The sequence below is a fragment of the Eptatretus burgeri genome, chromosome 3 (assembly GCF_056783735.1).
Source record: "Eptatretus burgeri isolate ZD-2024b chromosome 3, Ebu_testis_v1, whole genome shotgun sequence".
NCBI lineage: Eukaryota > Metazoa > Chordata > Myxini > Myxiniformes > Myxinidae > Eptatretus > Eptatretus burgeri.
The window spans coordinates 18,817,338-18,829,996 of record NC_140963.1 but is presented as its reverse complement, the minus strand read 5'-3'; the positions used below and the strand labels follow the sequence as shown (position 1 = coordinate 18,829,996).

General features: G+C 43.9%; 1 protein-coding gene and 1 long non-coding RNA gene across 15 annotated transcripts in view; one reads left to right on the top strand and one right to left on the bottom strand.

The window, feature by feature from the left end:
- SPEG (striated muscle enriched protein kinase) overlaps positions 1–12,659 on the bottom strand; it is a 206,294-nt gene that overhangs the window by 169,191 nt on the left and 24,444 nt on the right. For 9 of the 11 annotated variants that reach the window (XM_085871959.1, XM_085871958.1, XM_085871960.1 and 6 more), the window contains 3 exons: positions 9,645–9,764; positions 9,194–9,298; positions 5,966–6,160 (listed from right to left, as the gene is read on the bottom strand). In XM_085871959.1, coding sequence (XP_085728085.1) covers positions 5,966–6,160; positions 9,194–9,298; positions 9,645–9,764 — 420 coding nt within the window. The remainder of the gene's footprint in view (positions 1–5,965; positions 6,161–9,193; positions 9,299–9,644; positions 9,765–12,659) is intronic. The other 2 variants (XM_085871961.1, XM_085871964.1) reach the window with 2 other exon arrangements.
- The window catches only part of LOC147029489 (uncharacterized), a 40,505-nt gene that overhangs the window by 23,294 nt on the left and 4,552 nt on the right, over positions 1–12,659 (top strand). For 2 of the 4 annotated variants that reach the window (XR_015055690.1, XR_015055689.1), the window contains exon 3: positions 2,269–2,339. The exons of the other annotated variants lie outside the window; for them this stretch is intronic. This is a non-coding gene — a long non-coding RNA (uncharacterized LOC147029489). The remainder of the gene's footprint in view (positions 1–2,268; positions 2,340–12,659) is intronic. 4 annotated transcript variants of the gene reach the window in all.

Genomic DNA, 12,659 nt, shown 5'->3' with positions numbered 1-12,659 from the left:
GGACCGTGATCCCATCCTCGTCGCCAACTAGTGTGTACTAGGTGCGGCGGGACGCAAGAAGCACGCAGGCCACCATCTACTCTGCTTTATTGCGCAGCCGGAAGCACAGTTCTGCCACCCCTAGCGGGCGAGGCATGATATACGAAAACCCAATCACGTGACACAGCACAGCCATAATAAAACGTGAGGTAAATTAAAGCCTAACGTCAAGGCGCCTCTACCCACGGACTTTAATACAGACAAGGGGGAAATAAAAAGAAAAGAAAATCCTCCCTTTATTCTGGCACTTAGCTTTGTCCAGAGATGGTCTTTATTGAACTTTGGGATCGAACCGCGGCATCCTGCATGGTCAACTGCACCCAAAATGGCGCCAAGCCGCTCTGCGGTCACATACATGAGGTAATTCATGAGGTGGTATTCAACACCAGGGCTCATCAACCGGCCTGCGGCTTCTTCTCATGAACGAATATGGTGAATGTTCCTCTCTTACACAAGGTCTGCTCACAACGATTGCCCATCTTTCTCCTTGAACACACCACAGGATAACGCCGAGTTCGCTGAGAGGCACGCTCCTCTTCCTCTCTTTTTCATAATCGTACAACTTCATGACTCAGCTGAACAGGAATGGCTCGCGTCTTTCCCAGCATGCTGCAAATTCACCAGCACGAACACGAGAATCGCGCAGCCATTTCGTCGTGCCAAAAGGAAAGCAAAAAAAAGAGATCCTCTGTCTCAGCCACTTTCCTCACACCAACTGTGTCCTCTCCGTTCTCCCATCATGCCCCCCCCCGGATTTCACTCACGTCACAATGACCAATCATAGCCTCGGGTGCGTGGCATGCTGGTACGAAGCTGGGAAGGCGGGGATTCTTGCCTGCCTGAATGTGCGGCTCTGTTATTATTGTTGTTGTTATAAGAATGCAATTCTTTTATTGCTGGCTTGCAAATGCAAAAACGTACGAAAAGGTCACAGGGGGGCAATTGCCTACTGGGGGAAATTGACCTTAATACCTATCTAATTAACACAGCACCACCCCCTGTGTTGTGACAAGTAACACTTAAGCTCACGGTTTCCCTACTTAATTTACATTGAGATGTCTCCCACACGTCCACGGACCAAGCAACTCCATACAATCCTAACTTTCCGATGAAATTCCTCCACCTACCCCCACAACCGTAACCATATGTATATTTGTGTGTCTATCTATCTATAAATCTATGTGTTGCTGTCTGTCCATCTTATTTATTTGTCTATCTGTTGTGAGAATGCTATTCTTTAGGAAAGGAAGGGGGGGGGCTGGAATCTGTGCAATGCAATTTTGTGTTGGCTGTCTGTCTATATATTGTTACGGCTTTGGAAGACCCCAGGGAGACACATCTAACACATAAGGGTTCTCTACTGTCATTATATCTGTCGCAATTCTTAGTTAAATTACCTCTCCCCTCGTATTTGTAATTCTTCCATTTTTAAAATCTCCCCTCTCTCTCCTCACACCTCTTTGCAGCACATCCATACAAGCTTTTGCAACACACATTACACCTCAACTCATTGCAAATCCAAGCAAATGCATCAAAAAGTGGCACAGACCAGGAGTGCGAATGTCTTCAACAAAACAAAGCACCCCAGATGGATGGGCTTGGTCATGGGTTCCATTGCAGAATCATGGGCTTGGCCAATGAGTGCCGCAGGGCGACAGAGATGCACCAATGAGGCGGCGGTGCCCACCAAAGCTCAAGCAGTACTCGAGGGGTGGGTCCCAGAACCATGTCTCCCAGAGGAACTTTATAAGCATGTGAATTCCAGGAATCAGGGCTGGTATGCATCTAGAGAAAATCAAGGAGTCAAAGCTGAAATTGCGGGAGGGAGCCTCTGCGAGAATGAATGGGCTGGTGCAAAGAGCTGACGAGCCATGGAGTTTCCCTGGATGAGCCGGCCAATGCACTAACTCACACACACTTTCTCTGGCTATCCTTACTTCTAATTCGTTCACTTGGAACACACAAAGAGTATTCAACGATTACACCTTAGACCCGTTCAAGGCTGTATTACTGACTTGCATTCATGATTTCCTCTGTCGCACTACAACCATCATTTACCCACATGGCACACCACATCATTTACCCCACCTCTTCTCTCTCCCTCTCCCCATTTTCACGTTGAGACCAACGTAAGCCCACAAACTTGCGTCAGGTGAGTGAGGGGCCACCAACAAGTCCCACCTTATTTTTCCCTTTCTGTCTATCACCCTTCCTTCTCTCGTTTCCCAGAGAGTATGAGCTGCCTACGTGTGTAGAAACAAGCCAAGATGACTGACTAAGTGGGCTGATGTGCTTAGGGGGTAAGATCTTTCTCTTTTGAACCGTTTGCCTGTAAATACGTGTCCTTTTGATCTTTATAAACTGTTTCCAAACTGCCCGATCATCTTTTCTCCATTGGTTAGACTACAGTGTGTTCTAGTGACAGGGAGTTCTGTCCCACCAAACCGTTATGGTTAGTGATTAGCCAACATCCACTTACGGTATCGTTCAGCCATTTTGATTGACAGCAGTAGGGCGTTGAGAGCATGGTTCCTCATTTGGGAGGTTTAATTAGCTGGAGAAGTAAAGCGGAGTTAGACGCTGGACCCAGTCTGAATTAAACATTTTAGGATGGCATCCGTGGTTACCTAGCAACCTGTCATTCCGTGGAGTTATTTGCAGCTCGTCTGCTTCAGGGTAACAGGCTGGGAAGTCGGTCCGAGTACTCCCCTCGCGACTTCACGACCCCCAAACCCATAACAATATCTATCTGATGTAAGAATGCACTTTCACTTTTAGGAGGGGGATAGGTAGTTGGGGTTCAGAGGGGTGAGGATAGCAAAGATGGGACAGAGTTGGGAGGGGGAGGTTGAGACTTTGGTAGGGAGGGATGGAGGAAGTGTTGAAACTTGATGGGGGGAGGGGTTCAGATGTTGTGATGGGGGTGGAGAGGTTGGGTAGTTGTGGTGGGGGGTAGTAGAGAGGGGTATTGAAGGCTTCGGGTTAAGAGAGGGAGTTTGAGGGCTTGGGAGTGGGGCGTGATGAATTGGGGTTTGTGAGGAGGGCTTGAAGACTTGGGGTTGAGGACTTGGGGTTGAGGACTTGGGGCTGGGACAGTGGGAACTGGTTGAGGACTTGAACAAAGTGGTTGAGGACTCGAAGTCACATTTTACATCACGTGGAATTTCCACGCATCCCTGCCATTATGCTGTCAAAGGACATTCCAATCAAACTCCCAAAATATTCCACAATCTATTGGAAACTAATTACCTTCCAACAGCCTGGTGAAACCGTGCTATCTGCTGGTAATCTATAAAACAGAGATGCACCTTCCCTTGATATCCCTTTGCTTTTTCGTTGATCACCTCAGATTTGCAATTTGATCTCTATAGTACCTCTTCCTCGTGTGAAACCTGCTTGCTCAATGGGTATTTCTCACGTAATGAAGTTTTATATTCTGTGTAGAATGATATTTAGTAATATTTTGCTCTCATGTGATATCAAGACAATGGTTCAGTTACTTGAACAATTTATTGGATCTCCAATTTTTCGCAGTGGCATGTAGACTGAATCATTCCATATTTTAGGCCATACAATCGTACCCCAGATCTGTGTACAGGTAGCTGTTAAAATTTTATCGTTTATTCCCCACCTACCTTAAAGAGTTTGATTGCCATTTCATTCGCACCTGGTACTTTTCCATTTGCCAACTCTTTCAAGGCTCAACATATCTCACATTCTATCACTAATGGTTCTTGTTCATATTCTCTTTCTTCGAAGGTTACCATCAAATTGCTATCACATTTTTATAGTGTGTCAGTGTAGTCCTTCCATCTTTCTCTCACCTGTGTTTCTTCTGTCAGATCTTTTCCTGTTCCACTCTGAAGAACCACAATCCTCGACCTACATTTCCCTGTGATCTCTGTGATCTTTTTTTAAAAAAGATCTCTTGTTCTTTTCCACTCGTGTCACTTTCTACTTCTTTGCATGCATCTTTGAAATATTTATTGATCTTTCCTCGCTCGTCATTGGAAGTTTGCATTTATCCATGAATGTCTGCCTTTGATTTTCATCTCTTCTTCTGTCTGGAATCTTTATTGCCTCTTCTAAAAGCCATTTAGCCTTCTTATTTCTGTGTGCTTTTGGGTGTTATTTTGACATCTTTTACAATGTCTTCAACCTCCTGCCACAATTCTTTTGGCAGTGTCAACCAAGTCCAGCTCTGCAAAACGTTTTTTTTTTTTAACCTTTATTGCATATTGTTGAGATATGTTTTCAAGGTCATATCTGGTCACAGGTTTTGATTTTTTTCATCATTTTCAATTTGACTTGTAATTTTGTCACAAAGACTTAATGATCTGTCCCATAGTCTGCACCTGGCAGACTTTGCAGGGTAATTGAAGCTTTAGCCCATGTTTAGCAATGGCAGACCTCCCAGGGTCATTGCACTCAAAGGTTTTGCAATACTCAGTGATGCATTGGCCGAAGGCCTTTCGGATCTCTCGCACATATTCAGGCCCACCACCCCAGGCAACTGAGTAGACCACATCTGCCAATTGTTCCTGGGCAGTTTGTCCTTGACCTTCATCAGGGCCTGCTGGATGGTGAATGCAGATTTGTAACTCACTCCTGCCAATCTTACGACTCTACCAACCTAATTAATTTTGAAACACTCCTGGTATAAAAGGTAAAACATAAAAAAACTTTTGGTGGTTGTTGCAATCTGCCAGTATTTTTTGTGGCTCCCAGAATTGTTTCCTTTTTGGATGTAAACTGTCAGGGTAACCATTAGCTTTCAAGACACCTTTAAGATGTTTCTCCTCATGCCTTCTATGGTGTATGGTAAGTCTTGTGCTCGTCTCAGGAGAGTGTAGACCTCCACTCTTTTGTGGCACATGGGATGGCAGGATGTAAAATCGAGGTAACGGTCAGGGTGTGTGTGGGTTTCCGACATATACAGCAATGTTAAAAGCTCCCTTCGATCCCCTCTTCAAGATGGTGTCCATAAAAGGGAGGGATCCATTTTGTTCCTCTTCACAGGTAAACTTGATGTAGTATTAAATGTGCCACGAGCCTATTTCCAGTCATCATCCTCCTTCAACCATTGTCCAGCAATTTCATTTTGACCATGACCAACACCACAGATATCTGAGCTGCTCAGTGCATGCCTTTCTTCCCCCTACTTTGTGTTCTGCAGTGCGTATTAAAAACATATTTTGGCACTGCCATGGGCTCTTGATATTGACCATGGTAGCGAATATGGTGATAGAGGAAATTGAGAGACACACTTTCCCATCCATCCAGTTACAGTCAAGTGTATGGTATCACTATGTGGATGACACCTTTGTCATCTGTCCTAGTAAAACTGTCAACACATTCCATGAGGCTATTGATAAAACCTTTTCTTCCGTCAAGTATACATATTTTACGAGAAAATAAACCCCGTCGCTTGGTTGATGGGAGCATTAAGGGGAGCGCAGTACGAAGGAGGAAAGGAAAAGAGGAGAGGGAGAGAAATTGAGGAGGGAGAGGGGAAAGAGAGGAAGGAGAAAGAGAGAGGAGGGAAGGAGGGAGGGACAGAGAGGAGGGGAGACAGAGGAAGGAGGTGAAGGAAAGGGGAGGGGGAGGGAGGATGGAGGGGTGAGGGGAGGAGAGGGCGAATCAAGGAGGGAGGAGGGGTGGGCGAGCTGGGGGTGGAGGAACTAGGAAGAGGGGGTGGGGAGAACGACGCCTCACCAAGTGTCACCATACATTCCGGAAAAGGAGGGGGGTGCGAGTGAAGAGGATGGGGGAGCAAGGAGGGGGGAGGAAGTGGGGATGGGTTTAGGAGGTGGTAAGCGTGAGGGGAAGGGGAGGATATACACTCTGGGAGGAATAAGTGACCAATGAGATGCACCTCTTTTCTTCGCTCCATTGCCACTTGAATGTGGAGGCTCCACTTTGTTACCTGGCAATAGACATGGTGTGGATGGTGGTGAAGGGCTACTGCATCCTTGAGGAGTGACCAAGAGGATGCGGAAGCGATAGTGGGATCCAGGAGATAGAGAGGGTGCTGTGTATGATGTCGCTACCACACGAGATGCCAATACAATCCACGGGCCTTGGCCATCTGCTTGGTATTGCACAGCATAGGTGATACCTGCTGTTCACCAAAAGGCAGGTCAAAGCTAAAGCTTAGGATGCAACGAAATATTAATTTTAATGTTGAAAAGATTTTGACACTATTTCATATAATTGCACCTAATGGTTAGGAGAATCCCAAATAATATAAATGATACCAATCAAATGTGTCAAACCAAAGGCATTAACACTTATTTCAGCCATTTATACAGCCCATAATATTGAAAATTATCCTACTTCTTCCCAAGCTTCTTCCATGCAGCTGAATGAAATGACCGACAGAACCTGGAATGGCTTGGACAGCCCAAGGTTACAAATTTCAGCTTTTGCCTTAAGTAACCGGGCAAGGCAAGATCAAGCAACTCACCTCAATGATGTTAAATAAAAGATTTTCTGAATGATTTGCTGCTTTATCCTCAGCATGAAGATTTTTTGTTTGTTCCCAAGGCTGGGATACATAAAAGGAAGGTGTGGTGATGAAGACGCTTGAAGGCATGTTTCTTAAATCTAACAAGAGTACCTTTTTCAGGGTAATATCTATATTTGAGAAGGAGGGAAAGAGAGAAGGCAAAAATGTTGCTTTTGTTGTTTTCTTTATGGGGGTAGGAGGGGAGGAACCACTGGAGATTTTTTTTTTGTCTGCCAACCCAGGCGTGCCTGATGAGGTCCAGATGCTGTCCGACAGATTTCAGTCGAGATGCTGCTGCCACCTCATTTCATTTGAATTGTTGTGATGTTATTGAAAGGTGCGAGTGATGATGAAAATATTAAAACTTGTCATTGTTAATTCAGATAAAACATACTCGTACTCTGGTAGGTTCTCTCTCATGTATTAACAATGTGTTTTCCACTTGTTTTCATGGTTCATGTTGCCATAGACATCCATAGTATATTAAAGTACTAGTTATGAAAGTACTGGTACATTGGTATCTTTAATTATTGTGCATGACAAGGAAGTATTCAACAATAAGTCTAAGACGTAATTTAAATGGAACGCTATCTTTATACGTAACTATTAATAGGCATCCACAACCATTATTGACCATGTTGTGGAATGTCGGCCGAGGCCCTAATTTATCCCTGTTAATGTTGTGGATACTGTTGATTACAGGTTTGGAATTATCAATATCCAGAATTCTTTATTACCAGAATAAAATCTCTCCTTTTCATAGGAGTTCTTTAAGCATTTATAAATTATTTTCAACACCTCTGTAATACTACCTGACAATGGTTTCAAACTGCGTTCTCTACTTGCGATGATGAACCTCATCTTACTAGGATTTTTGTGCATTTTTTGGATCCAGTAAATGAGTAGTAATTGATTGTGTCTATCTGAACTAATAGTCTTCTCACTTTTCAATGATTTATATGGTGTTGTATCAAGTCTATTTTATTATCGTTACTTACTTGGTAGGTCTTTGAAAGTTCAGTCTGTAAACCCAACTCTTCCAAAAGTGTTTGGATGTGGAATGCTTTGCATTCAAATGCAATATTATTATTTGCTTCGTCAACTGGAACTGCAACATATTGTGTTTCAAGCCGTTTTAAATAATTACGCATTTCCATATTGTTTAAAATGACGTTTGGATTATTGATTCAAACTTTTCTTTACAAATCAACAACTCTCCTTTTCCCATGTTTCTCTACTTAGTACCTCTTCTAACCAGAAAGCCATTTGTGTGTTTGGTATTTTGTGTTTCTCAATTTGTTCTCTCGTCCATTCCATCAGTCATGTTTTTGTAAGTTCCATTGCTTTATTCCAATTATTATCCTTTTTTTTCTCATTAATTTGGTCCTTTTGTAAGTAATGCACGTAATTTTCTATCTTTCTCTATTCTGAGATCACCAATGATAATGTGTGTATGATGGGAATCTTTACCTCTGCCACCAAAAAGTGGAAGGAGGTTATGTTTTTCACCCCTGTCTGTTTCTTACTTGGCTTTTTTTTTTGACAAGTATGTTGATCGCTTCCGTTTGTTTATCTCTCCGTTCACCTTTAATCGCCTACAGGTCACAATTTTAAACAATTTGTGTTGTAATATTTGTCATTTCTTCATGGAGATCTTCACGAAACTTTACCAAATGGTGGAGCTCGTCACAAGCAAGAAGAATATTGTTTTTGAGGTCAAAAGGTCAACATTGGCTAAAAGTTTGAGATCCGACCTATCAGTGGGACACAAAATGTAAGCTATTCAGCCTGGCGAAAGGATGCATACGACCGAGTGCCATTCCATTTCGCCAAGTGTCACTCCATGAGTGATTTTTCATTTGATTGATTGTCCGCTCCCTTTCAGACCAAATCGCTCAGCCGATCGTTCTGAAACTTTCGCAGATTGTAGGCACTATCCCTGTAATGGTCCTAGGACAAAGTTTCGTTGAAAAAAAATAAAATATATATATATATATATATATATATATATATATATATATACATATATATACATATATATATATATACACATGTAATTGGTTGACACAATGTCAACATAGGCCAAAAGGTCAACACAGGCCAACATTTCTGAAATTGTCAATTTTCATCCGATTGACTTGTAATTTAAAGAGGATTTTCATATCAGCTCACCGAGTTCAACCACCAATTATTTTTGAGGTAAACATAGGCCAAAGGTCAACAACTTGGGTGGAATATATAAAATCCTCAATTTTCATCCGATTTACTTGAAATTTGAAGAGGATTTTTATATCAGGTCACTGAATTCAACCACAAATTATTCTGACGTAAAAAGGTCAACAACATAGGCCTAATTTCTAAAAGTGAGAGATAGGGCCAACAACGATATGCGTCATGATATCTCAAAAAGTTGTGGATGAGTTATGACAAAATTAGGTGGACGAGTTAGGTAGATGACAAGAACAAGCCGATTAGATTTTGGTTCAGGTCTGGATGCAGATCCAGCCCATCATTGGGACATAAAACGTAAACTCTTCAGCCTGGTGGCGGTATGCCCTCTACTGAGTACTATTCTTTTTTATAATTGGCTTTCGACAATTTGTAATTTTCTCATCAATTTCTTTAAAAAAAAACAATTAAACAAACCTGTTAAAGCCATGAAAATCTTTGGTGGTTTCCATGATAAAACAATGGCTTCACACGTCACTTTCTCCACTAATGGTGCGTCTTCGATTGGAATTGGCACAGCAGCTTGAAATGAGAAAAAGAGGCTTGGAAAAAAAAACAAGAATGGCATACTACAAGAATGGCATACTAAGCAACGTTAATACACATACACAACACATTTGATGTTAATACATATACACAACACATGAATACACATACACAACACATTTGATGTTAATACAAACACACAACACATTAATACACATACACAACACAACACTAAGCATACACAACACATTTAAACAAGAAAGTATAGCAAATATGAATATGAGTGAAATAAAAGCAATATCCATGAATAACATGTTTGAACAAATTGAGGAAGGAGAGGAGAAAATAAAGACAAAGGGGAGAGAGAGGGAGAAAAACATACCGATGACTTGCAGATGACCCTGGCAGGATGCCTTCCCAGCACAATTGCACAGAACACACTGGAAGCAACCTTGATCTGATAGCAAGGCAGACTGAAGAACAAGACTCAAATTCTCACCATCTAACAGAAGAAACAATAACAGCATTGGTGAATATGTGTAACTAGCAGAATTTGTAACCACATTAATGGAATTAGATCATGCACACAAATGAAAATATTACAACACAAAATACAATTCTGAAGATAGTATATTAGATTCAAACAGGCATGTTATGTTTTATGAAACAAGCAAGTAGAGCAGTGACTAACAATGTTGCAATTCATCTATCTACATACTTATTTCCAGATCATTATTTTTCACCTGAAATGTACTCTTTACATATTGTGACGTCCACGGGACTTGAACAGTCCCGCCAACGTAGAATGAGCCGAAACGATGGAGGCAGTTTATTTATTTATAACCCAAACATGGCGGTTCTAATCGCTCTACCGCAAACGGGACGAGGAAGGTGGCACGAGTCACTTTTCACTGAGTTGATGATGTTTATTTGTTTTTACTATTAACCAGAAATAACAAGACTCGGCAAGAAAAGGGATCCGGGACGATTCGACGGGATGGTGTGGGATCGGGCGTGGGGAAAAACACAGACAATTCCAATGAATATACAGATCTCAAACCCTCTAAGGCGCCAAGCACACACACACACACACAAAACGTAGCTATTTCTGGTGGTCAGGCTGGACTGTGGTGTGGATGCAACTGTCCCTGGATCGGCGTCGAACGAGCTGGCCTTGCTCTCGTCAGGGGGGCAGGAGAAACCGTGGTGCTGTCGACCTCCTGGTCTTGGCCCAAGTCCGCTCACAGCCGCCAGGGAACCAGTTCTGGCGCCAAGTTGCGAGCAGGAGAGGGAGGCAGGTCCGCCCGCCGTTCGACCCCGTACTCCGAGTCAGCAGAACCCCAGAGCCAACCAAGGTGAGGCACGAGGATCAGCAAGGCTCCAAGACACGATGAAGAACATGATCGAATCAGCATAACAACAAGGACGCTCTCCGCGCAACAGCCTCCACACCAAAAAAACACGATCGTTTTGTCCCGATCTTCTTCCTCTCCCTTTTCGACCCCGAACAGAACCTTTTTATCCTCCTGTCCTCGTCACTTCCAATCGAGCCGTTTATTGGCCCACCGCCGTCGCCTTCTGCCAATCGTGATCACGGGGTGGAGCCAGGCGCTGCACTGTCCTGTGACGTCACGGCCAGTCTCCAGAGAATACCAAAAGGGGTTTACGCAGACACACTTACCCTATCCCGTGTCCCTATCTAATTACGTGACAATTATCATTTCCCCCCTTGAAGAAATGAACATTTACTAGACAACTTATCACCACTGAATTGCTACTTATTACATCTAGATCCTGGTAAACTCGAACAGCATGGCATACCTAATTAAACATCCTAATTACCCGTTGAATGCATACCCCCCCTCAAACGTAACACTGCCCCCCTCCTCTGGTACCGCAGCTCCTGCAAGGTATATCACAGGCGCTACCTTACCAGCCTTAACACTTACTGACTCACACCTAATTAACCTAACGAAATAAAGTAGGAGGGGCAATGGGCAGCGAGTCGCAGATAACTTACCTATCCTGCTTAATGTACTACCCCCTTATGGCCTTATCCTCGCCTAAACAATCATTCGTTTTTATTTTTATTATTATTGTTTTTATTTTATCACATGAGAGCACTGAGCGAAGTTGTACTCCATCTTCTGGATCATCGCTCTTGCCCAGCACTCTTCCAGTGATCTGGGGAGGGGAAACAAAAGGTTCCACAAAAACACAACACTTATACTTTACATTCCTACTCTAAGCCTTAACGACACTACTCACAGGATATTTACACTTGACCGCCTCCCCCAGTGGATGCTAATAGACCCAGCGTTACCTGGGGAGCCAATTTTCAAATTTGCTTGCCCAAAAATTATGCGGACATCATGCCCTTGCTGCACCTGTCAAGTTGTGCGGGATCGAGTGGGACTCACACATCTTCACAACACTCACACCATGGTCATCATCACATTTCTAGGTCATGGTCCTCATTTTAATCATGCAGGCTGAATCCCGTCGTGGCCGTGGGGTGGGTTACCACAAGATGATGGGGGCATCTCAGGTGCAACCATGCCCACAGGTAAGCTTTAGTCCAACCCGGACGTTTCTCCGCCCCGCTCCCTTTGATTCCCACCCCCCCTGGTAGCCATCAGCTCTCATCCCGTACAACACACTGGAAGGGGTCTCACAGGCTCCTCTGGCCTTCCTGGGTCGCCAAGGTCCTACCCGCCTTGGTTGCCCAACCAGACCCTCTCCCAGTTGCCTCCAGACACTGTCACCATTAGCCACCAGGTGGTAAATCTCCTTGAAGGGGGTCGCAATTCACGCTCACCGTGAGCTTCAGCAATCCCTGTGGACAAGCACATCATCCCCACCCACAAAACCTACATGACTCCCCCACCCCATCGGCCTTACATGTGACACCTGCATTTCTAACACTTCGCCGACCATGACCTTCCCTGTTACCACACCATGTCCAATAACAATCAATGTGTGCACCATACATTTCACTTCTTAACTTGAAGCAACTCACACAGCACTTCTCACCCGATCCACGCACCAGCCATTGGACAGCCACTTGTGCCCGCTTTGTTACCAATTACCCACTGTCCCGATTGTCACTCTAAAACCCAGCAGAACTCACAAACCATGCCAATTTTCCCACAATTCATTTTTTTCCACCAAAGGAGGGCACTTCGCCACAATCTCAGCAGCCGAGCATGGCCGTATATGCTCAGCCCAATCTAGTCTCCCCGACCCCCGACAGTGATCTCCGGACCCGACCTATGAAAGGGCATCTCGGATAGACCTGGCGGTTCAGCAGGAGGATTCACCCTCTCCGAGTCTAAAAGTCCATTGGAGGGTCCCTCCATCGCCGGGTACCGGCAATATCGTTGCATGTGTCCTCTTC